A 27,805-nucleotide genomic window follows, 5' to 3' on the forward strand; every position below is an offset into this window, starting at 1 on the left:
TATTCAAGTATGTGGACCAAAAGCAAAACCAAAATGACTTCAGTGAAGGAACCTGAATGTACAGTATGTTTTGTGTTTAACTTGTCAATGCAACGGGAATTCTAGACAGGAAAAAACAAAACAAACAAATAATTTCAAGGTCAGTTTTATTTGTTGCTCTGTATTTCACATTCCACATTACTGGAAACAAAACAAGTTATTTGCTGCTGTTAACCGGTTGGCAGAGGACAGAATATTAAAAAAAAAAAGAGTGGTCGATAGATTGAATTCATTCATGAACTTTGTTTGCATCTTTAATAAAGACATTTTAAACGATGTGTATAAATACCTGTACATGAGCTCATGAAAGTTGTTTAAAATGGACCTTAGTGTGAGCATTTCTTTTTAGAGGAAAGTAAAAGGCTGATGAAGAGCATAATGACACGAGGAAGATGTAAGGTAAAAGGTGAGATATTGCTTAGTATTATGTACTTTAAAATTCAAACGGACGTCTGCAGACAAGTCCACGTTGAGCATAACTGTTCAGGCAGAAAAGGAACAAAGGCGCATGCAGAAGAAACCAGAAAGTCATTTAATAAACCTGCAGTCTCTTTACAGGATGAAGCAGAAATGAAATGGGCAGATCAAACTCGAACCAATCGGCTGTGTAATTAGTGAAACTAAGGTATCACAGTCAAAATGTTATATTCTGTAGACAGAGAACAAAGTGTTCAGGTATAGATTTTTGAGTTGGTTTATCAGCCAACAGGGAGTCAGTCCATATCTTCATATTTCCAAGTAATAGCCTACATGTTGGACAGTGTGCCAACAACAAAGTACTGTGCTGAACCTTCAGCAGGATGTTTTCCACAGCTCAGTATCGGTAGTATGGACTCCGTGACCGAGACCGTGACCTCCTGGAAAAATGACAAATGCATCAGTATCATGGTGAGAGCAGCATCACGTGACAAACATCATAAAGAAAATGTACAAATGTCTCTTTCTTGTCTAAAAAGCCCGAACACTAAACTAACTTCATAACTGAACACAAAGGCCTGTTTCTGCTCTAGTTTTTACACTCGTTACTGATGTAAACAAGCCCTTAGTAGCATCATTAACATCAATAACTTAGAGTAACACTAAACAACTCAAACTGTGCATCAAAGATCTGTCAGTTTGGGAGCAATGGCACCTTCCAATCCTGCGTTTCATATTTTGGTGGTCGGGCAACTCTTTTGTTTATATGTGAATAAGAGATTGTGCCTTTAATGACTAACACAGATTCACCGGTTAGTCTGAATATGAAGGGACGACTTAAAGGGACAGTTCACCCCAAAATCAAAAATACATATTTTTCCTCTTACCTGTAGTGTTAGATTGTTTTGGTGTGAGTTGCCAAGTTTTGGAGATATCGGCTGTGGAGATGTCTGCATATATATATATATATATAAAATGGGACTATATGGCACTCAGCATGTGGTGCTCAAAGCGCCAACAAAATACATTTGAAAAACTCAACAGCAATGTCTTATTCCAGAAATCACGACCCAGTTACTCAAGATAATCCACAGATTTGTTGTGAGCAGTTTCATGTAGGGACTATCGGTAGAAAGTAAACAGTTCACTCAGCAACTCACATCAAAACAATCTAGATGGATAAATAAAATATGTACTTTTGATTTTGGGGTAAACTGTCACTTTAAATCATGACTTAAACACAACTTCGATTTAAGTCACTACTTTATTTACTAGAGACTAGACCCCCCCCCCACACACACACACACACACACACACAAGTCCAGTACCTTCAGTGTTTGTTTATAGAGTTTATAGAGTGGTTGCATTGTTGTGTTGCTTGCCTGAGACCAAGTTGTGACACATAATGAGAGATGGGATAGTATCATAGAGTGCATAAACAAAACTGCTGCATCTGTACTCATTAGATTTTGAATACATTGAAAAAAGAGCTAGGTTATGTTTGACAATCCCTGATTTTAAAAAAAAAAAAAATCTCACCACCTGTCGTAGTTTACAATGCTGGTGAAACCTGCAATATTAAAAAAAATGGGTGGCTGAGACTGTTTCAGATCCTTTTCCTGCGAGTGGATGGTGTATGTTCGTTCACTGAATGTACAGCGAACGTGAGAACTGAGTGATCGACAGTCGCTGAGCTGCTCAAGCCCGCCCCTCTCGTGTCTCGAAGTAGGAAGTAGTACCAGATATTCTTTAATAATTAGGTGTCGCGAAAATACACGTGCTGTACATAATAGGGTAGGGTGCTTTGTTATAGCAGCTTTCAGTTTGCAAATGGTATCTTTATCCAACTAAATTCTCAGCTCACTGGCTTGTCGTGCGTGAACGGCCGTTCTCAGTTCACCAGTTAGCGAGCTGAACTGAACGTTCGGCAGTGTTTCAGTTCAGCAAGTGGGACTACGCAGTCGAGCCCTGAACGATTTAGTGAACAAATCTTTTTAATGAACTGACTCTAATGATTCAGTACACTGAAAAGAAAAGCTTTGCTCATCGCTATAGTGCACAGCTTGTTTGTTTATTTGTATTTTATTCCATTTTATTTTTGTATTATTTTAATTGTCTGATTTTATTTGTCGTCTCACTGCAGTCCTGTAATGTTTTATTCCTGGTTCAATCATGTAAAGCACTTTGTAACTTTGTTTTGAAAAGTTCTGTATGAATAAAGTTTCTTCTTCTTTTTCTTCTTCTTCTTCTTATAAGTTTATGTTAAAAAAAAACAAATCAGCAGATATATCGTTATCGGATTTTTTAAACTCTCAAATATCGGCATTGATCCAGTCAGGCTCTAAAAACATTTCTAAACTTGCTTTATAAAAATATACTTATGAAAGTATTGAAGTTCAAACTGGTAGTTTTTGTCCTGAGGAAAAATGAATCGCAGTGAAAAGTTTGAGGTATTCTGTTTGACTTTAGGTATAAACTTGTTTTTGTTTTTCTCTCTCAAGACACTGTTAAAGTATTGCATATAAAACAATTGTGATGAGACTTTGAGACAGTGTTTGTGCGTTAGTGTGAACAAATCCCACTATTCATTCTGCTTCATCGGAGCTGTGCAGATTCTTGTGGCTTCTCGCATACCTTCTGTATGAGTTGTGTTCTCGGCCTGAGGGACAGAGGACACAGAGCCGCGATCAAAACAATAGCCTGCCAGAACATCTTAAAGCCTATAAAAACTGTCAGAACAGAAACTGTCACCAGTAAATCAGACAGAGACTAAGCTGATTGAATATTTTGGTTACTTCCGTTTGAGTATGCAAGACTGCGCACACACAATCAACAATGCACTAAACCACTAAACCAAATTATTATTCATATTAGATCCATATGGCCATTTGTGATCAGAATCCTAAAGTCTTACCATATTTGGAAGGAGAAGGCGAGTGGCTCTGTCGGCCGTACTGTCTTTCCCATTCATCCCTCTCTTTCTCACGTCTCTCACGCTCCCTAAACGCAAAACCTCTGGGTCAGACAATTGCAACACACAAATACCAAACAGTCCACATGCACACAGATTCTTACTTCATGCGTATCTTGCGTGCCATGGCTCGTAGCTCTCCCTCTCGCTCCTGTAAAACAAACACACAGTGATGAGGAGAGATGCAGGATAACACAGTCTCTGTTTCTGCCTAAATTTCAAGTACAAACACACACACACACACACCTGTCGTTTGTTTTCCTGCTGCTGGATCTTCACCTGAGCGGCTTTTTTATCTGCCTTGGCTGCAGGATGGGAAAAATACAGGAAATTGAAGGGGGGAAAAAAACAACCAAAAACAACAAACGAGTTGTATTATCTTTGTAATTTGCATAATGTGACAAAATGGACAAGATTTCAACATGTTCACGACTCAGACGTCTGTGCAGTTTCTTAACTTCCTCAGTTGTACTCACACTGTTTGTTGAGCGCCTTCTGCATTCGGAGCTTCAGCCGCTCCTGTGGGGTCATCTTGGGCTGCAGGTGACACAATTGTGTTAGCCCATCCTTTCACAGCTTGACAAAAGTGTGTGTGTGTGTGTGTGTGTGTGTGTGTGTGTGTGTGTGTGTGTGTGTGTGTGTGCGCGCGCATGTGTGTGAGAGAGAGATCAAAGGCACCACACTGTTATACAATTACGGTACCATCACCTTTATGTACAGTAGCTAGTAGAGTTTGTTGAGTCAACAAGCACACTGGAAGCTGAACAGGCTGTGTGTGTGTGTGTGTGTGTGTGTGTGTGTGTGTGTGTGTGTATGTGGACAGAGGCAAACTGCAGCAGTAGCTTGCAGCCGCTGTAGGATAGCTCAGAAGCAGGACAGGATCTAGTCACACAAACCTTTACACAATATATTTATATGTACAAACGCTGCCAGAGATAAAAAGGGAGGATGGCAGAAGAAGGAGAGAGGGTCGGAAAGCGAAACGAGGACAAGTTCAGGTCCGGCAAGTTCAGAAAGCTTAGAAAGAGCCAGTGGCATTTTGTCAGTGACACACCCATCACTGAGCTGTTTAAACCTGGCCAGGCAAGAAAAACTGCAGGTCACAACACCGCAGGCAATTTTAACAGAAGCAGATAATAACTTCCACTCTACTTGTCTGTTTGACTGTTGGAGTGTATTCAAATATTTTCTTCTTTGCCAGGAAATTCAGTGAGAAGAGACAGGACAGCAAACGGTCCAGAATGTTAGAAGATAACAAACTAGTAGGTTCTTCAGTCTTAAAAGGAAAAGTTGGACATTTTGGGAAATACGTTTATTCACTAGCCGTGTTTCCATCTAACTGTTAAGCGAATTTGAAGGAAACATTTGAAATGTCGCAAAAAAGTGAATTAGGTGCGTTTCCACCAACTGGTTTGGAGCGAATAAACTAGGCTACAGCGTAGTTTTGTCAGAAGTTGGCGGTATAGGCTTCGTTACGTATGGCTGTAATAAACAGAGTAGAAGAAGTAGAGGTCGCAAACCAGAAACAAAACCAGCTGTTTGCCAACCGCCAATAATTCTCAAAGAAGAAGCAGAGAGCGTTATGAGAATATCTGGGAAGATGCAGACAGCAGAAACATTCTTCTTCTTCTCTTGAAGCAGAAACAACTGATCATTTATGTGAATTAAATGTTTGCTGCGTCAGAACGTAGTCGGAAAAAGATGTTTACATCTCCCATTAAGCGCATTAGCTCTTTAAAAAAAAAAAAAAAAAAGGAGAGGCAAAAACCACCTCAAGCTGTTTCCAACCTTTTCTAATGAAATACTTCAAAATGCGCATAAAAATACATTGATGGAAACACGGCTAGTGTCTTGTAGAGAGTTAGATGAGAAGATGGATACTCATGTCTGTACACTAAATACAAAGCTACCATGAGCAGCTACTTAGCTTAGCATCAAGACTGGAAACAACTAGGCTGGCTCTGTCCAAAAGTAACAAAATCCACCTACTAGCACCTCTAAAGTTCACTAATTAAACACATTATATGTGGTTTGTTTAATCTAGCAATAGGCCGGCACATCACCTTCATTAAACTGTGATTTGATGTGTGTTAATTAGTGAGCTTTAGATGTGCTCGTAGGTAGATTGTTAGGTTAGCTTTAGACACACCCAGGCTAGCTGTAACGACTGCTCCCAGTAGCTTCATATTTCGCGGACAGACATGACTGTGGTAATAATCTTCCTCAACTCTCTGCAAGACAGGAAATAAGTGTATTTCCAAAAACGTCCAACTATTTCTTTAACTCTCGTCTCAAGTCGTCAATCTGTATGTGGGACATAAAGCATTTCATTAAGAGTTAGTGCGCTCGGCTGCTTGTTCAAACAAGCCCAAAAACGACTGTCCAGAGCATACCCATCTTGTTTTTCCATCAAAGATTAATCGAACGTCTTCTGTCACTATTAAATGATCACTTGGCCAATACTGATTCATAAGTTGTAACAAGACACATGGTTATCTTCCTGCTAGGAAGTGATATGTGATATACTGTTGTGTATTTGAGACTACAAACAGATATAAAGACACTGCACTCGTTCATCAACATGTATATGTATACATGCATGCACAACCCAGACTAAAAGAACAATCGAGACAATAATGACTTCACAGGATGCCTAAATGTTCACTCCATACAGAGATGGCAGCATTAACTCAGTCATTTTCAGTGTTGGCAAGTTCACATTCTTCTCAGCAAAACACTGAGTAGGTGAAGAATACTGTAATGGCAATTGCAAAATAGAAGAAGAGCTTTGACTGCAGCGCATGTCCACTTTGCAGGGAAAAAAATAAAAAAAAATCAAATCACATCATTTTATTTTCTGTGGGCAACAATGGCTTCTACATCCCAGTCTGGTGGACAACCATGTCAGCCTGTCAGGGATGAGGGAGGCGTAGGCTTTAGCAAGAAACCCAGCTAGATCAAATTCTTACTGACTTTGGCAGCTCCCGTCTCTTTACCACCCGGAGTATCAGGCCTGGACAGAGGAAGAAAAAGGACAATTAGCTGGGGTGATGAAGACGTCTTGATTTGTCAAAAAAATAAAAAAACATGGTTTCTTCATCATGTCAAGGTATACATATAGGTATTAAAAACATGAATTAACAATGAATTAACCAGAAAAAAATCAATAATAAACAATAGTCATAAATTATTCTTATGGCTTAATAACGCTTAATTGCTAGGCTGGCTGTTTAAAGAAAACCTACACTGTGCCCAAACACTTATTGTTAGATAAACAGCTAAGTTGTAGCAGAGGCTTAGTCCTCGACACCTGCTCCTCTTTCAAAATTTAAAGACAAAGAAATTAACAACTGCTTCAGAAATTTCTACGTGTGTAAACTTTCAATGTTTATGAACAGTTTTAAAAGGGAAAGCAATAATCAAACACTCAATAATTTTCAAGTTTTGACTTCAACTGAAATACTACGGGGTCTACATGTTAAATTATACCACTCATGGGTAAATGAATGAAAAGTTTACATAGTGGTGATACGTTTTTAATCAAATAGTCAATAACTGCAGTGTATAATATGCCTGGGTTGGTAAAATGGGACTAAACCAATTACTGCGAACCTATTAAGAACATCTTTTAGGCAATCATGATCAGTGCCTCTCCAGCTACTGCTTCTGTTCAGGAGTTAAAAGATATTTCTCTATTATCACCAACAGAGTTTGTCTCTGCTACAGTGTTTACATGGTCTTCTTACTTTCTTAGCTTGTCAGAGACGGTGGCAGTAGAGGGCTGGACTCCTCTGTGAGCAGGGGAGGGACTGTGGTTAGCGCGACTGGGGGACTGAGAGGGACTGTGGCTGTCGCTGTCTCCCCGCCGGTGGCCTCCACTGCTCCGACCCCCTCTCCGCAAACTGCCCCCCTGCCGTGAGCTGGAACGGGACCTGACAGAAAAGTAAAAGAGTGCCTGGGTCACTGCCAAGTGTGTTGTAAATCAATAACTAAAGCACTGTTGGAGACAATGGAGAGTCTTACCTTGTTCGTTTGCGTGCTGAGTATCGTCTCCTGTCCTGGTCCCTGTCTCTGTCCCTCTCTCGCTCCCTGTCTCGGCCGTTGGACTGCGACCGTGTCCGGTCACGTCTCCTCCAGGATCCGGCCCGTCCGTTCCCTCCTCTACCCCGGGAGTGAGATCTGGAACGCCGTCTCGACCGCGATCGGCTCCGGGATCGGCGCCCATCCCTTTCTCCGCGTCCACGTCGGGCACGACGAGAACGGGAAGAAGAGCGAGAGGAGGACCGAGATGATGAGTGTGAGGAGGAGGAAGGGGAGCGACTGGAGGATGACCTTCGTCTCCTGGACAAACAGACACGCTGTTTTAGTAACAACACCAGCCCAGCACCTAGCCTATCTTCAGAATACTACTGTTTTCTTGTTTTTAAGAAATCTTACTGTCACTTTGTATAGGAGGTATAAATAATCAAATATTAAAATTTCATATACTTGCTACTCATTGCCTTGCCATAATCTGACATGCATAATCATAAACTAGTAAATGTGTGTCAACGATTAAAACTATCCAATCACACAAATTTTCACATGCAGAGTTGAAAAAGTCCATTTGTTACGTAACAGCAACTTTGCACTGACATTATGCTTAATTAAAACCTCACCTACCACAAAAATCAGTATTTCATCGTCAGTATTCTTTCTGCCTCAACAGCTGTGGTCATTTCAACAGACAACAAATTGACTGTAAGTGGAAAATAACCAATGAAAAGCCAGGAAGATGGAAAGTTACCGACCGGGAGCCCCTGCTATGACCTGCAGGGTGCTGCAAGTTGGAGGGGGCGTTGCCAGAGTGAGGAGCGGTTGTTTGTGTTGCTGCTGCAGCTTCATCATCGCTGCCTCCGAAACTGGTGATGAAGGTGATCTTCTCTGGACCAGGAGAACGAGAGCGTGACCGAGACTCAGAGCTCGACTCCGACTCTGGCCTGAGAGAGATCAGAAAATAAAGTTCAAACACACACACAAAATAAATAAATAAATAAATCAGGAAAGGACAAAAGAGTCCACTCACCGTTTATAGGGATCGTACGTTGGGCTGTCTCTCCTGGCATAGCTGAAATACAGGAGGATGAGGAGATAAGTTAACCTGTTTTGAGGTAAGTGGACTGTTAATGAGTAAAAACCCTACAAAAGGACAACATGAATTTACCTTGGTGGGCTGATCTGTCTACCTTTTAGTCTCTTTTCTCTGAACTCTCTTCTTTGTCTGCGAGAACGCCGGCCCTGAGAGGATCAAACATGTCCCTTAAAAAGTCGCACATAGCAATCCCACGACACACACACACACAAATTCTTCAGTGGATGTCATCTTACAGAGTACATGGCCTTCTCCGCCTCCAGAGCCTTGGCATGTTTGATGGCCTCCACTTCCTCCTTGTCTTTCCTCAACATCCTGATAAACATGTTAACAGTTTTACAATGATAAACGCAATCATTATGTTAACAGTGTAAAATGTTTAGCCATTTAATATATTTTCTTATTAAAATATAAACATTCACAGAATTATTTTGAATAGGCTGCACTGTCGGTGTTCATTGCACTGAAGGAAGGAGACAATGTTGATTTTGGTCTCCTATAGGTTTGTTAATATTAATAAAAATGCTGAAATAATACCAACATTATGAGTTCTTTTTGTAGTTCATATTCTTACAAAATCTTTCAAGACTTTATATATGAGTTCACTGAATTTCTTATTTATTTGTAAACTGACAAAGAAAATCTCAATCACAGCCAATAGGTGTTGTATTCTTCCAAACCTGTATTTTTGCTTTGCTCTACATTTGACCTTTGAGACATGATGATATAATCACAGAGATGTTACCTAACAAAGTCTCCTTCAGCCATTCCATATGGGGTTGCCATTTTGTTTAGGTCCAACACCTGCTCCTGGTTCAGCTCATCAACGTCAACCTCCACATCTGTACATATACACAGAGACAACATGATGCAAAGCTTTTTAAACACAGCAACATGTCAAAGCAGATTTTACCCTCATACTCCTGCAACATTTGCAGAGACAGAGAGGATTTGTATTTTCAGAGGGGAATAAAGAAGAAAATATCATTGCGTTGTGCTTGAATAATTATTTCTACATATATTGAGCCAGATATGTTTGTTTTTTTTCAAACTAATGAAGTGAAAACTGAAAGCGGTTGTTTCTGCTATGCATCCTGTTTCTGAAGCTGCTTAACATCACAGCTTTTTTTCTTTGTTTGGTTTGTCTCTGGAGTTTTAATTTTCCTGATGCCTGAATCTCATTAGTGCCAAACCCATTTCCTCACCAATATCTGGGATGCCCTCATCCTCTTCGGATTCACTGTTCTCCGAATTGTCTTCATCTTTGTCTGACTGGGGGTCGGGCTCTGTCACAGTGCTGTCTTCATAGGTGTAACCAATGGTGGCCTTTTTCTCAGCCAGTCTGCACAATGAGAGGAAGGATTCATAAATACACAGCCAACTTAAATGCTCCAAGCAAACTCTAAGAATCATGCATTTAAATGCACAGTGGGGATGAAACTACCATTTTGATAACAATTAAATGACGTACTTTTTCTTCTCGTCCTCATTTGGTTTCTGCAGGCCACCGTAGAGCTCGTCCAGGTAGATCTGATATAAACACTGCTCCTCAGAGACTGTAGGACGACAGCAGGGAGTTTAAGAGCACAACACAACTGCAAAATATACCCACTGAGGGCAAGTTAACAGACTATTATAGTCCCATTAAGAACATGTGCAGCACTACACATATATAAAATGTTTCAACAGTGGCTTGACAGTGTTGCAACATGAAACCAAATGTTAATGTATTACATTACTCACTGCTGATGTAGTTTCTGAAAGTCGAATGAAATTCAACCTTTTCCTGAAAGAACATCAGCTATGAGGTTTGTGATACTCACTGTTGGCAAAGTCATTCTGCACAAGGCCTCTGTAGCGCTCATAATTGCACTTCCTCTCCTCCATCTCCTGCTCTGGGGTGCTGTATGAGACAGAGGGTTTACATTTACCACTTCACTGAATACTCAAATCTCTCCACACTGGGCATTTTTAGCTTCTAACTGAGGCTGAAACATCTGACTCTGAAGAAGTGTAGAGGAAGAAATAAAAAAATCTCATCAATTACCTGTTAAATTACTAAGTAACTGTTATTTTAACATACAGTAACAACCAGTGTTTTTGACCGCCAGCTGTAATCTACAGAAGAGTAGAGTAAGAAGACTGTGAGGTGATACCACAACTAGGGCTGCAGCTATCGATTATTTTAGTAATCAAGTATTCTACAGATTATTCCATCAATCGATAAGAAATACGTTTGCTTTATTAAAGAGCAATAGTAAATACGCAAAAGAAAAAAAATGAACAACTAATTGGTTTCCTTTTTAGAAGAATCTACATTTTTATTGCTTAAATTGCATACCATAATATTATCTGTCAAAACAAAACCCATTTAGTTCATTTAAGTGCCATATTACACCCTGGGTTTTAAAGAAAAACATTTTTGAAATGCAAAAACAATCACTTTTTGCTTTTAAAAAAAAGGTGTATACTTATACTTTCAGAACTGCAAGTTTCAACTTAACTACAGCTCAGGCATAACATTTATGTTACATTTAAACGAGTGGACAGGAACTGTTACTATCCTAATAATAAATAACATGAATGAAGCTCAGGCTTTCACAAATTGACCGCTGCATTTTATTTTCTGTGGTTAATATCTTGAACAAAACCTAGCTAACTTAGGGACATCATAACTAGCCACCGTATTCATTTACGTTGTTAATTAGGCATTACATATAGCCATAATTAACATAACCTACAGTCTTTACTAGCCTTCCTATACCTTGTGTCGGGTCCGCTCTGTGGACTGGACGCAGAGACTGTAATGTTATGCTTTCTGCTGAGATGCTGAAGCATAGACATCGTGCTATTGTGTTAGGCTAGCTCAGTTTTACAATAGACACTGTACAGAGTTTTTGTGGACACTTTCTGTCACTTCCTCTGGCCTGTCTCTTCTCTGCGCCCCTCGCTATTTTCTCTCTTTTCCTCCTCTTATAATCTGCGCTGTCAAATCACACCAAAGACACTCTGAACAGTCTCTGATCACACACAGCGTCAGCGCTTTGTGCGACAGTAACAATCATCCATGCTTAATACTTCAAAGCACTCTCTCTTAAGACATAATTTTATGTTAAGGTATGGTGCTTTGTTGTAGCCATAACTTCTGCTCTCTTTTAGTCAAACGCCCCAAATATCAAACCGTAACCTGACAAAATATCAGTATAAGCATATATGTTATCCAATATGAGCTAATATAAAGCAGCATATTAGGCAGAAAGAAAGGCCTATGTTAATATATAGAGGTCACTACAAAGTTTATCCAGGAGAGTATGCTGTCTCTACAGTAGTAAACTGTAAAATTTGAAGAAAGAAGAAGCTCTCAATAAGCTCTCTACAGTAAACGTAACAGCCACCTCACTAATGGTTAAAACTATAAACCAGCACAAAAATACCAACTAACAACATAAAACACCATGTTCTGAACAGACACATTACAAACACTAACAAACAGTATCAGCTTCCTTATGTTCCAAAATGCAAATAACTAGAACCGCTTTCAGCACTATGGAGTGCATGCTGGGAAGTGTGGGCTGGTGCTATCACTACTGTAGAGTGCCATGTGCACAGCTGAGCAGACATAGTGGTGTCAAAGCGGTGTGTTCGCGGTAAGCTGCTGTAACTAGTTTGTGAAATACATTGCTGGAAAGTTAACAAACAATGAACAGATCATTTCCCCCTTTCAATATAGCTCTAATATAACCCTGTCCCTGACAACCGTCACGTCACTCATGCTTATCACAACTGTTTGCTGTGTTAGCCAGCGAGCTAGCCAGCTATAGTTTGTCAGTCAGTAGCAGATTGAAAGGTTAGCATCAGAGCATCTCAGCAGCTGACGGTGCGGTGGTGTTTCTGATTGGAGTTAAATCCTTTGAAATAATGGTTCATAATCGGAACAAAGCTATAGCATGAATCTCAGAGCTTCATAGAGTAAGTTAGAGAATATGTGGTTTAGTAGAGAGCAGTGGTGGAATGTAACTAAGTACATTTAGTAGTATTGTAGCCTACTTTAGTACAATTTAAAGAGGTACTTTACTTGAGTATTTCCATGGCATTTTATGCTACTTCAGCAACTGACTGATACTGCACAGTACTGATGTTTATTTAGCTATTCATTTTATTCTTTATTTCTCAGTGTTCATTGTGGACATTGTGGAGGACTACAAGTACCTGGGAGTACACTTGGATAATAAACTGGACTGGACCAAGAACACTCAGGCTGTTTACAGGAAGGGCCAGAGCCGCCTCTATTTTCTGAGGAGGCTGAGGTCCTTCAACATCTGCCGGACAATGCTGAAGATGTTCTATGAGTCTGTGGTGGCCAGTGCTATCCTGTATGCTGTTGCATGCTGGGGCAGCAGGTTAAAGGTAGCGGACGCAAACAGACTGAACAAACTGATCCGTAAGGCCAGTAACATTGTGGGGTGGAGCTGGACTCTCTGGCGGTGGTGTCAGAGAGGAGGATGCTGGCCAAACTACACGCCATCTTGGACAGTGTCTCCCACCCGCTCCATGACGTGCTGGCTAAACAAAGGAGCACCTTCAGCGGAAGACTCATCCCACCAAAGAGCACCACAGAGCGCCACAGGAAGTCATTCCTGCCTGTGGCCATCAAACTATTTAACTCCTCCTCTAAGGATTAGTCTGTTTGACCCTAGGTCACTAAACTGGACATTGAGCATTACATCTTAATAATAATTGTGCAATATTCTGTTTACTACTCAAGTGCAATATTAGTTTTCCTTGTTAGTTTTTCTTATTACTGTTACGGATATACCTCAATTACTCTCGACAGTACATGCACCTCCGCTTTTACTATTATTTATTACATAATTAGTGACATTGTATTTATACTGTACTTCACCATCTACCAGTAAACCCACTTGGTACTCGACACTTAGTTTATCTTATACTTATACCAACATGTTACTTAATTTATTTCTGACCTGTTTATAGTGTATAATATCGTTTTCTCCTGTGTGCACTGACGTAAAGAAGAGCTACTGGAACAAAGAGTTTCCCTACGGGGATCAATAAAGTATTTCTGATTCTGATTCTGATTCTGATTCATTTCTAGAATTGGTTGACAACGTATATGTTCAATTATTTAACATGTTAAAGAATATTTAACTTAAATAATTATTTGCTTAAGAAAGCAGCCTTCTGAGTACCTTTGCAAAGGCACATCGGTGCAAAATCCACACAGAAAAGGTCTATTTTCATACCAGCTCAAAAAATAATCAGTAACAGTTTCCCCTCTAAAATCAGTATTGGTCTCAAAAATCCCATTTCGGTCGGGCTCTATCAAAATGTATAATAATCTGCGATGAACAAGTGAATGTCTCCACAATACCCTGCAATTGTTTACAATTGTGTACAATCATAAGGCAAGAAATTAAATATCATAATACATTCACACTAGACAGATTCTGTGGTTAAATGTGGCGTCAGGTCATTTTAAGACTTACGATGTGTTAAGCAGTGGAGGTGTGTAGGTGGGGATGTAATCCAGGTGAGCCCTGACATCAAACCTGTCAATCATGTTGTTGGCATCTCCTTGCCAAGGCATCCTGTTGACAAAACAAGAGAAAGAGTTATGATCTGATCAAGAAGATCCCACAAGCACTGTGCATCTGGTGTGTGTGATGTCTAGTGTATATGGTGTGTGTGTGTGTGTTTCCTCACATGTTGATGGGGCTCTCTGCAGCCAGTGCCACAGCAGGATCCAGATGGATCTTGTAGGCTCGGCCATGAACCTGCAGAAACTGAGCTGGATCTTTTTTCTGTCGAGACAAAACAAGAGGCAGTCAAAAGACAATAAAATGGCATCTTATAACTAACTAAATAAAATAACTAGTCAAATAGTGAAATATATAATACTGTGCAGCCCTTTAACTCCTCAATTTCATCTTCTTTTCAAACCAGAAGCACAATTTAGGCTATGTGTGTGGTGGCTACTTTACAGTGTCTTGCAAACTTGGCTCACAAATCTTTTCTTCATTTTTCAAAATGCTGCAGCAACTCTGAGAGTTAATTGTATTCATCTTGTCATCTCAGGGCTAAATTAGGCTCCATTTAGACAGCTAGAACAAAACACAACTGGCAGAAACAGAAAGCTAACAACAGGTGTAGTCTCTGCGCATTTACTAACTTAAAGCTCAACAGGCAGGACAACTGAGGCAGGATCTGCAAAGATGAGATCTGGAGCACACGACCTTTTAATAAGGTGCAGCAACTAATGTTTCCACATAAAGCGTGTCTTCATCAGAGGAAGAAGAGGCAGTGGTGGTGTAGATGTTTAAAATGCCTACGCCCAGCTAATACCTGTCTCTCATTGGATGGACAGGTCCTGGGCGTTGCTGACGTCTAGCCAATGCCATATTGTCACAGCATATATACAAATATATCTCATAAAATCATCATAGAAACCATCAAACTTTTTATGAAATGTCAGAACAATCATGAAACACATAATGGATTAATTTCTCAAAACATTCATAGAAAACAAGATAAATTCAATTCCTCGTTTAATCATATGGTTTGTGTTCAGTGTATAAATCCAGTAGCTTTCTCTGCATAACAGTTTGTTTACAATATCTGCTCCCATAGGAAATGAGGAAATCTTTTCAACACCCGAGAATTTCAGGGTAGAGGCCAATCCATGATTTGCATTCGAAAAATAACATGCCATCGCATACTCAAGATTCTTATGAGTCAATATAAAAAAGTTTTTTCAGCATATTAGGCAGAAAGAAAGGCCTATGTTAAGATATAGAGGTCACTACAAAGTTTATCCAGCAGAGTGTGCTGTCACTACAGTAGCAAACAGTATAAAATGTGAGAGAAGAAGCTCTCAAGAACTCACTTCATGCCTGGACTCAAGAGTCTTATGTTCTGCAATCCTCACTTTTAGAGCTTGTTTAGTTTGGCTGACATTCACCAAACCGCAGAGACATTGCAGTACGAAGATAATGTGAGTGCTACAGCAGTTTATAAACGACAGGATTTCTTCCCTGTGCGTTACGTTCTCGTCTGAATGAAGTGGGGGTTCGCTTTGTAGAAGTGCCAAAGTACTGACAGTTAAAAAGCAAACTCCTGAAGAAGTTTGGCGTCTGGGCTTTTTGTCCAATAGGGAATGTGTATTTGGGATCACTGCTCTCTGATAGGCTGTATCTATATGTGTAATAGGGTATCCCCTAACCTTAAAGTGTTTCTTTAGTTCAGTGACTTTTGACTGGAAATCATCGTCCTCACTACAGTTTCGGCGTAGCCTGAGAAATTATTCTATGGGGATGTTTTTAATAAGGTTTCTTCAGTGATTACTGTCCGCACTGAGGAGTGTGTTTTTGCTGATTGGTTTTCGAAAGATGGTGGTTTTCAGTCTGCCGTTTTCACATATGGAAATCGTGAGATCTTAAAACTTAATAAGTTTAGTGTCATCTAATCATCCCAGTCGAGGTCAGCAGAAGATCAGTGGTAGGACAAGTATTGTGCTCCAGATCAGAACAGCACTTTGAACCCAGAGGATCAGATTTGCTCCCACAGAGCAACACTGTAGCAGAAATAATTATCTCTGCATTCGATGCTCAGACAGATGACAACATTTCTTACTATCTTCTCGTAGTACTCTCGCCGGCGCTCTCCTCGGCGTTTGTAATCTACCATCATGCCACGGAGCTTGCGCTCATGTTTGCGGGCCTCCTGCCACATGACGGCTCCGCTGGGGGTGGGGGCGCGGCGGGGCACGGCTGCTGTAGAGGCAAAGAGGGAATAAACATGGGAGAGCATACAAGGATGTGAGGAAATTCATGACAGAGATGAAAGTGGAAGAGGCATGGAGTGAAAAAGAAATTTTGTTCCTAAATATTTGACTGGGACAAGCTCCACAGAACTGCTCTTCTGAGAGATTACTGTACGTAACTTCTGGCTCCCACATCATTTCTTTGATATAAATATTTTAAACCTTACTCCCCTACTCTCTACTTCTCACCAAAATAAATAACCATAAAACACAATCAATACATCTGAGAGCACAATGCCGAGGCTCATATATTGTTTTACCCAGGATTTAAATAGTGACTCTCAATCTTATTAAGTACAGATATAAATGAGCAATCAATATATCAGCATTACTAATTTGTTTGTGGTATTAGCATTTCTATTTTTCTAAAAATGTTACTCATGTTATTAATATTGTGAGCACATTTTGTGTAAACAAACACTACAAAGCAGTTAGAATGTTTTCTGAAATACTCGGAAATGAAATTTACACATTGACTTCTTGTAAATATACAGTGCATTATTATAAACTTTTAACTAGATAACTGATTTTTCCTTTTGTCAAAGACATGGCTATATACTTATTGATATCAAAAGGATGCTGTTTGATTATTTGCATATACCTACTGGTATTCTTTCCTTATATTGCACAGTCCTACCTACAGACATTTTTACCTACATATATGTAAATAGATGTTTTAGTGACTTACGTGTCCTAACAATTTTAAGCTGGTCCTGACTGTAGCCAATACTGTTCAGTGTTGCAAAGGAAAGTGACATTCAAGCCAACAAACTAGACAAAGAAAAAGCTGATACATGTTTGCATATCACTTCCAATACTTTGAGTTTTCTATATTTCCAATTGATTTGTCAGACTGAGGGTTCATTACAACCACAATTTGTAACTGTATGGACTTTATATTATTAACTGTAGCTACTGTATATTATCAAATGGCACAACCTTGTTATTGTGAGCTTTGATTCATCGCCTCTCCGTTTTTAATCACAGGCAGTATTTCTGTTTATTTAGTAGATTAAAGTAATATTAGCAGCTAAACCGCCTAGAGCCAAAAGGGCTAACCTAGCTAACTATCCAATATTAACGTTGTCAAGCTCGTCACACCACAGCACTGTTTATCTATTGTAAACCTCATTTAATTCTATAATTTGCGCATCCCTCCTATCGCTTTTAGGTCGATTGGGATGTGAAACAGCATGTTTTCAAAGTTATCTAGGAGTTTGTTAGCATACAAATAGGCCTGGTTACGCATGCAGCCCGGGCCTATGCTGCTATTAGCCAGTTAGCATCACAGCTAGCCTACCTTAGCTTAGCTTAGTTTAGTTTAGCTAATCTGCAAAGACGTCAGGAACAACGCGTGCATCAAAGCCTCACTAACACCAAAACAACACGAAATACAGCTGCACAACACATTCAACATCGTTTTGAATTTCACTGTGTACCTGTTTTACTGACCGCTAACACACACTCGGGTTGTTTCGTTCAGCCGAAGACGATGTTAGCGCAGTGCTGTCACCGCCTCCTTCTGTTGTAGTTGCTCTGTGCAGTACCGAGCTCGGCCTGCGGGGGCGCTGCATGGCTTTATGGCTAGTATGTGCTCTAAAAACAGCATGTGTGAAGAAGCTGCTGTCTGGGTGGTGAACCATACACTGAACACACACAATGCTCGATTTGATGCTTTTATAAACATTAGAACTTGCAAAGTGTAAAAACTAGACATATTTTTGTGTTAACAAAATGTGGCTGGTTATAAAGTTGAATGCAAAAGCTGGAAACTGTTTCACTTTTAACATGTAACTTGCTGTCAAAACAGGCTTTTACTGCTCTCTTCCATTAACCTATGACTTTGTAAATATAGCCTACTTTTTGTTCAAATTAGTCCCAATAGTTAATACATATTTTTCAATTAATCTGTTGGTTCTGTTGACTCACGCCAGTGCTCTCAAGATCCACTTAAGTGAATTTGAGTTTGTCGAGATCCATCTCCATGACAGCTGAGCAAACAAAAAAGTGCTGATAAATACCATGTGATACAGTTGAGAGATCCAAGAAAAGCTAGTAAGTGGCCCTTTAGCTGTAATTGTTTTGTCAAACTACTTTTTCCACGGTCAAGCATGAACTGCAGTGCTTATTGAAGATGTTGATATAAAATGGTTTTGTTTTAGAGACATTTTCATTTATATTTTTTAGCATTTAGTTGCAGGCTTACAGCATTTGACCTCATGTGAACCCTGATTCCTAATGGTGTTTAATGGCTTTTATCACAACAGTTTGAACTGGACCACCTGTCGGAGTTTGATTTGTTAGTTCCCTCATGCCACATGCCTGTTTTCAAGTCACTTGCCAGTTGGTTCTTCACATTCTTAACATTTATTTAATTTTATTATATTTAACTTTTTGCTATATGGTTGGAATTTGTACATCTAATAAGTGCACATGTACATATAATGATGATATTAGAAAGTGAGAATGGTAACGCTTATCACTACCTAAACTCAATCATGAAGGTTAAGTCAGTGGTTTTTAATTTTGTGTACCATCTGTGGCCACAAGGTGTCCCTGTATAACAGGAGAGATGCCCATAAATCCACTTTACTTTTGAGATTATCTTGGTGAAATAAAGTTAATTAATTTAATAACTTCACCTCAAAACTCTATTTTGTGAAGAAATGTTTATTGTGTCAACCCAGATTAACTGAATTAACATAAATGATATGCCTTTATACCAGTCACATGCAATAGGCCTTATATAAATGTTGATCCCCAGTGACAAGTTAATCATTGCTTAAACCCCAGATTACCCTATATTTGTACTGTCAGGATCACTGTCAACACCTGGGATATAACAGGTATTAAGATGAAACAGTTTCTCAAAATTAACAAAAGGTCTTTGGTTTGAGGGGCAGCAACTGTTCAACTGAATGAAAACTTTCTAATCTGTGGGCTGGGGTCTGACATCCTGGGGCGTACAGCAGGTGTAGAGAGGATCCTACACATACAGTAGTGTCTGCATGTGTGTGTAAACTCTATTTCCTACATTTCCTCCTGAACAGGGCGGTGACAGGAAGCCCATGTTCATTTCCAGCCTGCCGCAGTTTGCAAAGGCTGAAGGTCACATTTGTCACATCCATTTGCCCATTAACTGTTGCTGCTGTAACCCTGCAGTCACTTTACACTGCCCCGACGCACAAAACCCTGTCCCCTTACCCCTTTCACACACTCACATTTTACAGCGAATTTGTCATTTCAACATCAGCATGATATACACGGATGATATGTACAGTACACTGCCAGATAAATTATTTGTTTGTTTGTTCTTTATGTTTTGATACAGTATATTTTAGCAGTTTTTGTTATACCTAACGTATTGCTGAAAATACCCTAATATTAGAAACTCTACATTAATAATTAAAATGAATTTACAATTACACACTGCTAAGGAGTTACAAGGAGGGATTCAAAAAGTTTTGACTGGCAGCAGTTTTCCTCAAAAGCCAGCTGCTCTTAAAACTTACTGCAAGTTTCACAAACTTTCCAACAACAGACGCATTTCTCACAACCACACCGTCGTTTTCTAGGAGGACTGGTTTCAATCCAGTCGTTTTCCATTTTTTCCTGGCACTGTCAGCATCATTGTTTGTGAATGTGTGTCAGAGAGAGACCTTGAGCATACAGTGACCCACTGACCTAGTCACAGTGGCATTGAGCCATGTGCTCCATCATGAAATGTCCTCCCTTGGGCCTCTGACAATGGTATGAACACAAAAACTTGCATCCGAAAAGTGCACACACACAAACACAAAGGGTAAGAAGCACTTTATGCTCTCTTGCAAAGACCATCGTAATTAGTCATATAGCTTTTTAAAAATTATTTCTATCTACCTATTTATTTTTTAATGTTATTGTTTCTCTAAATGTGTAAAGATGGACCCACCTGTGGGAAGTTTAAGAGGTTTAAACAGGTTGGACTGTGGCAGCTGAACTTGCACACTGAGAATGCATAATTTTTGAGCTTGTAATTCACTTCAATTACAAATTATTAAATATACAGCAAATGAGAACTTCAAAAAACTATGCATTCCTTATTGCGCCCTCATGAAATATCCTTGCATGGGCCTCTGATAATGATATCAACAACAAAGCTTGTAATAGCATCCCAAAGGTTCTTATGCACACATAAAAAGGGTGAGAAGCACTTTACTCTCTCTTGCAAAGACCATAGTTAATCTCTGTGTGGCAGCGCTGACACCGGCCTCTAGCAGTGACTAATGCTAGTGATGAATGATTACAGGCAATAAAAAAAATGAAATAGAGTTGGTAAATGCACTTTTATTACAATCCACATGTGCTGGTTGCTCCAAATGGAAAGTGAAATGGGACAAACAGAACAAAGTAATACAGTGATACTTTCAGACCAAACCACAGTACAAAAAGGGCATCAATATGTACAATATATTCATGTACAAAAAAAGCTATTTTACACGCAGGTATAACAAAAATCATACATCTTTGACAAACTGTAGTATTACAGAGACAATACAGGCAACAGTGTATAGTTTTTTTGTAACAGTTTTCAAAAGGCTTAAAAGCCTTTGGAGCAGGAGTATGCACTTTCTTTGACAAGTATATCAACTTTGTTTTCTTTTCTTAAAGTAAAAGTCTCTGTCCTTTCTTGTTCCCCACATTCACTCATAATATACATTCTCTATTTCACTCTCACACATTCGCACACTCACACTTACATACAACCAGACACAGAAACACACCGAGTGTTAAATAAGCATCCATTCATTAATCTCTCTGTCTTTCAGAGTTCAGTCTAAAAACACCAATCAGATCATGGACCAGAAAAAAGGTTGATAGGCTCCTACAAAGGCTGATCCTCTATTTCCTCTTGACAGGCACTCCAAGGCAAGTCTTTAAGTCTCCAGATCAAATCAAGAGTCAATGAGTCTTTCAGTCAAACATCATGCACTTGCTCCTTCTCATAGTTGTCAAAATAAAGTCAAAGACGACAACACAGTAAGACTTTTGACCCCTCTACTTAGCAGCCTTCGCTCCTCAAGTGTCTGCTGATATCTATCTGAGCACACAAATGTCATAGGGTCACCCCATTTTCATGACTGCAACAGTGACACAGTGCAAGAAACTGGAAACAGGTTCCTGTGAGCGAGAGAGTGCGAAGAATGCAAAATAAAATAAAATAAAAAGCTCCTCAGAGGCCCAGAAGTTCAAGGGTCAGACCTCCAGTTCCTGGTTGTCTGTGTAGTGGAAGCGGTTCAACTTCTCCCTCTCCCGGTTTGAAATGTCCAGCTTGGGGGCGTGGGCTGGCTTTAGTGCCGGAGAAGGGTGTGAAGGTGCTGGTGAGGGCGGCAGGGTCAGTTCAATCTCCTCGTAGCAACGTGAGACGGGGGCAGGGGCTGGAGGGTGCACAAGCGGGGCAGCGGGGGGCAGGAGGGGCACGGGACGGTCCACGTTTCTGATGAGGTTGACAAACTCCCTCTGGTTGTTGATGCCTTCTTCCTGTGGGACGTCCTGCTGCTTTTTCCGCTTTCGATGGAGGTGGGAGAGAATGAAGGCGCAGGCCGCACAGCCACAGACCGTCACTAGAGCTAAGACGCCCACCAGGAAAATGTAGAAGCTGACCCCCCCATGTGTCGTGTCAGACATGGCACCTACAGACATGGAGGCAGAAATAGTGAGGTTAGACAAGACTTCATGGAGATTTTGTACTTTTTAAAACACACACACGCATATCTTTCTTACCTGGACAGTGTTGACCAATGCAGGTATTTTTGAGGCTCAGGCACTCATTACCATAGTAACCCTCAGGGCAGGCACACATGTATCTTCCCTCTGTGCTGTGACAGGATATCCCCTGCTGGCACGGGTTGGGATTGCACAGATCCAACTCTATCTGAAATCATGGAAAGAACAAAACAGTTGCAGTTTAATTGACATTGTTACATCCATTGTGTCAGATCTGTGTCCAAGCAAATAGTGACAGGCATCTTGTATCTACTCCCCAGACGCCCTTGTTGGAGCTTAATCTGATGGTACTCTTTTTTTTATTGTAGTGATTGTTGATTTGTTAATTTTGTTTTCTGCATATCAGTTTACTGCTAACCAAGCTAGCCATTAGCCATAGCTTTCTGAGGCTAATGTGTTGCTAACACAACATTCTAAGTAACTGTTGATTTACTGTTGGGTGAACTGTTAAGTATTTAGTTTACTCTTTTTACTTTTCCTCTTGTGGACTCTATGTGTTTGTTTACTAGATTAATTACTGTGTTGTACTCTCTGTGGGGACATAATGTTGCTCCTTAGCTGATGATGCTTTGTTTCTTCCTGACATGAAGCACAATGTAACTAATCTGACAGCTAATATGTTGTCCAGTGCTGTTTTCACAACTGCTTCCAGTAAAAACCTCGTCAGACCAATCGCTGTCTTCAACCTTTACTGGAAGTGTATTTAGTTCGCTGCACAGCTGTGCAGAAGCTAGTGAGGGCAGAAGATACTGTAATATTGTTAGGCTACTAACCCTGGAGCTGTGAGATATCTGCCCCAATGTTGAGTTCATTAACTCTTCAGAAAATGAATATTTTTTTTTTTTACATATGAGGGTTTATCTATGTTGAGTATCTCTATGTAACTAATAGTCTCCCCGACATTTTCCAAATTTTGAATTATTTTTAAGGCTTTTATTCACATTCTACTAAGTCTTTAAAGGAGTTTTATGTACCGTACTGGCATACTTTTTCTTAACAATATAACATGAAATATGGAGGTCCTTCTCTTTGTAACAAATATACAGTAATGCAAACTACTTTGTGTCTTCAAGATTTAATTAAGAACATCTCATTGATGGTGCCAAATAAGTAACATGATATATTTTTGTAATCTTTTATTTAATTTTTGAACATTTATATTTGTCTTTGATTGTTCTATTTTTTTTTTTTTTACATTTCTTTTTAGGATTACACACGATTGAATCTAAGATGTTTTCCATATTGGGGAAGACGTCGTATTAGCATCTTGGATTTCTTCCTTCACTGCACATTTAGTTTTGTCATTGTATGTCTTTACTTTTGAAATAGTTTTCATTCTGCAGACTAAGCAGCCTTAAGCTAAGATCTATGAAGGTTCTCCAACCTCACAGAAGACTCCTGAATATCCCATGAGACAGTTGCAGGTGACGGTCCTTCCATCCTTCTCCACACACTGTCCTCCATGTAGACAGGGGGCGCTGTCACAAGGGCTCGGGCCATTTTGGCAATATTTCCCCGAGAAACCAGGTGGACACAAGCATGTGGACCCTGACATCTGGTCCTATGTGGGACAGTATATAGTGTATGTTATTTATATGTATGTAAAACAGAGAGCGCAACGATTATATGAAGTGGGTAAAAAGGGCACTAAAGAGAGAAAGGGGAGGCCTGTCATGGATCTGCCACAGGGAATGAAACATTTGCCCCTTTGAGAATAAATACTGCTCACATCTTGAGGCAAAATAATTTTAAAAAGAGTTTTTTTTATTCTCTGAAGAAGGCCTGAAATGCCTTGGGTGTTAACACAATTACAATGATCCCCAATGATTCGCTTTTGAAACTTAGTTTCTTGAGTTGTGTCAGAATTCTTAAAGAAGGCGATAATGTCACTACAGTGAATATGAGAGTGAGAGGAAGACAATGAAGCAGGTCAGTGTTGTGACTGATATGCAGAGACGACAGGTAAATTAGACAGAGAGAAAAGGGCAGCACAGCTAGGACTCCTTACCTCGCAACGTCCGCCGTTCAAACACAAACCCTGACAGCTGCTGTTCCCTAGAAACCAGAGAAACATTATATTAATCTGTCAATCAGAGACAGGATATGTATAATAGTCAAAAACAAAACTTCACACACTCGCATTTGTGAGTGTTACATTTTAAGTGTGTTTCAGTGATACCCTGTGACAGATGATTGATGGAACTGAAGTTGGAGTAAAATGGTTTCCTGCCTGCAGGCAGTCTGGGCTGCAGGGGAATTGGTTTAAACACAATCCACTGAGGCTCTTCATGTTTCACCACCTGCCACAGGACTATCATTTCCTTCTTTTATTCCTTTCCTTTCCTTTCCTTTTCCTTTTATACTCACTAATGTCACAGTTAGACCCCGTCCATCCAGGAAGGCAGTCACACAGGTATCCACCGATCAGGTTGCGACAAGAGCGGGCGTGGACACATATACTCATTTCACACTCGTTGGTGTCTAAAGGGAGAAAGAAATAAAAGGAAAAGTTTCTAAAAATACTGATCTGATGAACAACATCCCTACTTTAGGCTTTACAGCTAACGTCTCTGATAGATCTAAACCAGTGATAAACCGGTTATGTTAATCAACATTTTTGGACAGAAGCGACTGATACAAACGTTTTATATCAACATTATGTTCCCAGGTCCTGTTTAATTCTAGACATGCAACATTTCGACCGCAAATTGTCTTCCTCATATGACATAACAAGATAGCAGTTGCAGGTATTGTTTCATTCGTTTGTGCACATTATTGTTACCCAGCACCTGTAAAAATGTATGGATGTGTGTACCTCCTGATGATGTCAACATACTTTCCATGAGTATTCTGCATATGTATTTTGATCATTTTAATTCATAATTTTAATTGTTTTCCCCAGAATTTTATTTTTGTTCTGCTGATGGAACAAAAGCTGTGAAGTTCACTCTGTACACTAATTCTACAAAGGTAGTTATTATACAGGAAATGAAATGAGAGGACACACAAAGTATCAGTCTAATCTTGTTGCAGAACTCATAAACAGCACTACACTAATTAAACTTCTCACTGAAATGAGATAAAACATCCCATAAAACTAATCCGGTATGTCTCCTACTGGGCCCTGACGATCTTTAACCACCAGTTCAACCAAAGTTAAATTAAATTTTGAAGTGAGTGCTTGAACTGAACCGTGGAGAATTGCTGGGCAGATGGCAGCAGGACGCACACCAACACCTGGAGAGAGAGTGCTTGCCTTTATCAAATATTATGTTTACAGATGCATAGTACATCCAAAATAATGCCTTGCAGCATCTTCTTACATCTTTGTTTATGCACAGATCCCCCTGCTGTACCACTGCTTCTGTTAAGTTTATGTGTGCCTATTCCCACCCTCTGTCACACTGGGAGTGTAAAAGCCAGGAACCCCAGAGGGCTTGGCTCTGATAGCAGAGGAAGAGGATTAGAAAGAAACGCTGAATGAATAAAGAGGAAGTAGTCAGTCAGTTATAGGTAATCTAACCTGTTACCATCAGTGAGAGGCCTATTAGGATTTAGCACTGATGGAGTGTGTGTGTGTGTGTGTGTGTGTGTGTGTGTGTGTGTGGGTGTTATCTATGGAAATGCCTGGGGATTCTGCCCGGTGTGGGAGAAAATGTGGGGGACAGAAGTCGGCTAATAAAAGAGTGAAACTGATAGAAAGTATAATTGCCTTTCACCATTTGAGGCACTACTGATGCTCTGCCTCTCGGCTCAGGCTGTAAAGAGTTTTATCACTTGTGTTTGAACACTGTGTGTGTGTGTGTGTGTGTGTGTGTGTGTGTGTGTGTGTGTGTGTGTGTTATACTGTGAGCCACTGACCTGCGATGTGGAACTATGGGGGATTATCAAGTGTCAGAGTGACATATCACTGTAACACAGAGGAGCAGGAGGCTGTCATCCTGAAATATGTCTCAGTTTTTACTTCATAACCCCCAAGCCTCTGTATGTGTGTATATAGTATGTCCTATAGTAGTTTGTCTGTGTGTGTGTGTGTGTGTGTGTGTGTGTGTGTGTGTGTGTGTGTGTGTGTGTGACCTCATCACAATATTCACTTTGCTATACTATCTAACACAACAACCCTCTGGGAGTACACTTGTCAAAATGAGCGAATGTAGCCCAAAGAGACGTGGCAGTGCATTTAGCGAATACTGATTCACAGTCAGGATGAGTTTATAGGAGAATTGACATGCCATCGGCTTTTTCTGCCTTTTTAATTTGTGCTTTAAATGCATATTTCACTTCAACTGGAACACATAATCACATATTGCTCATTGAAATGCAGCTTTTGAAACCAGCTGTGTGTTACAGCTCAGATTGATTTAGCTTGTTAGAGGATCAGTGTTAAAAATCCAATGAATAGACGCCTTTGAAGATGATAAATATCATTAATAGTTCACTGTATAAACAACTGTAGCGATATACTTTAATTATGAAAATGTATCACCATTACAAAACCCCCAGTATGCTATCATCTGTAGGGCTTAGATCAAAAGTTTTATATTTTATTGATTAGTTGTGCAGTACATAGTTCTGGCATCAGATTATCTTGGTCCTCCATCTTTAAAAACACTATTTGCATTAGTTTCTTGCTTTCATTACATTACTTTTTATGGCTGGGCAATATGGTTGAAATCAATGTCACAAAATTAATAAGGATATATTTTTCAATATCAAAGTACATATCATACGTAAGATATATCACAAAATGTAAAATTTAAGCAAAATAATAATAAAAAAAAATTTCGGGGGGCTTTTTGCCTCTTTTTTTTGACAGTGCAGTTGAAGACAAACAGGAAAGGGGGCGAGAGAGAGGACACAACACGCAGCAAGGACCCAGCACCGATACACGGGGCGCGCTCCACCAGGTGAGCCTATGAACTGTGTTCCACCGTTTTGCATTAGGCTAAATTAAACCTTTTGTGTAAAAACAAAACCTTCAATAACTAGTTAGGACTGCCATTTGAAAGCTCCAGAACAGTTGCTAAATGGACCTTGTGGTGAGTTTGTTTTGTCAATTGCTATTTCCAAGGTCAAGAATGAACTTCCAATCTCAACTTTGAAGTTCTTATGTACTTGTTTTAATTACACACATTTAAATCATGGTAACTGCATGATGTTATTATAATACCATCCTTTGTCATCATCCTGGTATCATCCTTTTTGTTTTTTTGTTTTGGTTTATGTTTGTATTATGTTAAGTTCTGTGCATCACCCTGTTTTTCTTTGTCTGTCCTTGTGTATTTTATCTCAGTTTCTATCATTGTTGTATCTGTAAAGTCACTACAGTTAATGTTTTTGCACCAATAATAATAATTATTTAAAAAACAACTGAAATCCAGAACTGAATGAATCTTGTGTAACTAATTTGGCCATTAATTGTCATTAATTTCATTCATTGTCATCAATTTTGATGAGAGAAATTTCTGATTTTCCTTAAATTCAATAAACAATAATACTGCCTAGCCTATAATTATTGCCCAGCCCTACTTTAACTCTTGATCTAGTATTTTTGATTTTATTCAGTAGTAAAGTATATTCCTATTGTGTTTTAAAACGTGCTATATGACATATTTATGCATATTTTAAAATAGGAAAATAG

General features: G+C 39.6%; 2 protein-coding genes across 8 annotated transcripts in view; both read right to left on the bottom strand.

The window, feature by feature from the left end:
* Positions 1–129: 129 nt before the first annotated feature.
* LOC122879660 (CLK4-associating serine/arginine rich protein) lies at positions 130–17,993 on the bottom strand. Of its 7 annotated transcripts, none has more exons than XM_044204076.1 (21): positions 17,838–17,993; positions 16,209–16,348; positions 14,283–14,380; positions 14,066–14,167; positions 10,382–10,461; positions 10,030–10,114; positions 9,764–9,900; positions 9,304–9,400; positions 8,795–8,873; positions 8,631–8,704; positions 8,493–8,534; positions 8,218–8,406; positions 7,451–7,768; positions 7,174–7,359; positions 6,401–6,440; positions 3,904–3,964; positions 3,674–3,732; positions 3,532–3,578; positions 3,371–3,456; positions 3,091–3,115; positions 130–896 (listed from the first exon to the last, which is right to left on the bottom strand). In XM_044204076.1, the coding sequence occupies exons 2-21, from the start codon at positions 16,305–16,307 to the stop codon at positions 854–856; spliced, it is 1,947 nt and encodes a 648-aa protein (XP_044060011.1). In that variant the 5' UTR covers positions 16,308–16,348; positions 17,838–17,993; the 3' UTR covers positions 130–853. The 7 variants fall into 7 exon arrangements, 6 of the variants coding, with proteins under 6 accessions (XP_044060011.1, XP_044060012.1, XP_044060008.1 ...); XM_044204073.1 differs by having other exon boundaries at positions 758–896; positions 3,039–3,115; XM_044204072.1 differs by lacking the exon at positions 130–896 and having other exon boundaries at positions 1,870–3,115.
* Positions 17,994–20,704: 2,711 nt separating this feature from the next.
* Positions 20,705–27,805, bottom strand: part of LOC122879661 (protein jagged-1b) — a 50,168-nt gene continuing 43,067 nt past the window's right edge. Inside the window, exons 10-14 of the mRNA XM_044204079.1 lie at positions 24,532–24,645; positions 24,173–24,219; positions 23,549–23,725; positions 22,162–22,312; positions 20,705–22,070 (exon numbers count right to left, since the gene is read on the bottom strand). Of these exons, the coding sequence (XP_044060014.1) occupies positions 21,634–22,070; positions 22,162–22,312; positions 23,549–23,725; positions 24,173–24,219; positions 24,532–24,645 (926 nt within the window). The 3' untranslated portion in view covers positions 20,705–21,633. The remainder of the gene's footprint in view (positions 22,071–22,161; positions 22,313–23,548; positions 23,726–24,172; positions 24,220–24,531; positions 24,646–27,805) is intronic.

This window comes from Siniperca chuatsi, linkage group LG7 (genome assembly GCF_020085105.1).
Source record: "Siniperca chuatsi isolate FFG_IHB_CAS linkage group LG7, ASM2008510v1, whole genome shotgun sequence".
NCBI lineage: Eukaryota > Metazoa > Chordata > Actinopteri > Centrarchiformes > Sinipercidae > Siniperca > Siniperca chuatsi.

What these genes read in the sequence shown, in the direction of transcription:
- LOC122879660 (XM_044204073.1), bottom strand. Translation starts at nt 16,307, where the DNA reads ATGTGGCAGGAGGCCCGCAAACATGAGCGCAAGCTCCGTGGCATGATG. An exon ending in CCTCCACTGCTTAACACATC is followed by an intron (nt 10,462 to 14,065) that starts GTAAGTCTTAAA and finishes TGTCTCATACAG; the next exon opens with CACCCCAGAGCAGGAGATGG. An exon ending in CGGAGAAGGCCATGTACTCT is followed by an intron (nt 8,705 to 8,794) that starts GTAAGATGACAT and finishes TGATCCTCTCAG; the next exon opens with GGCCGGCGTTCTCGCAGACA.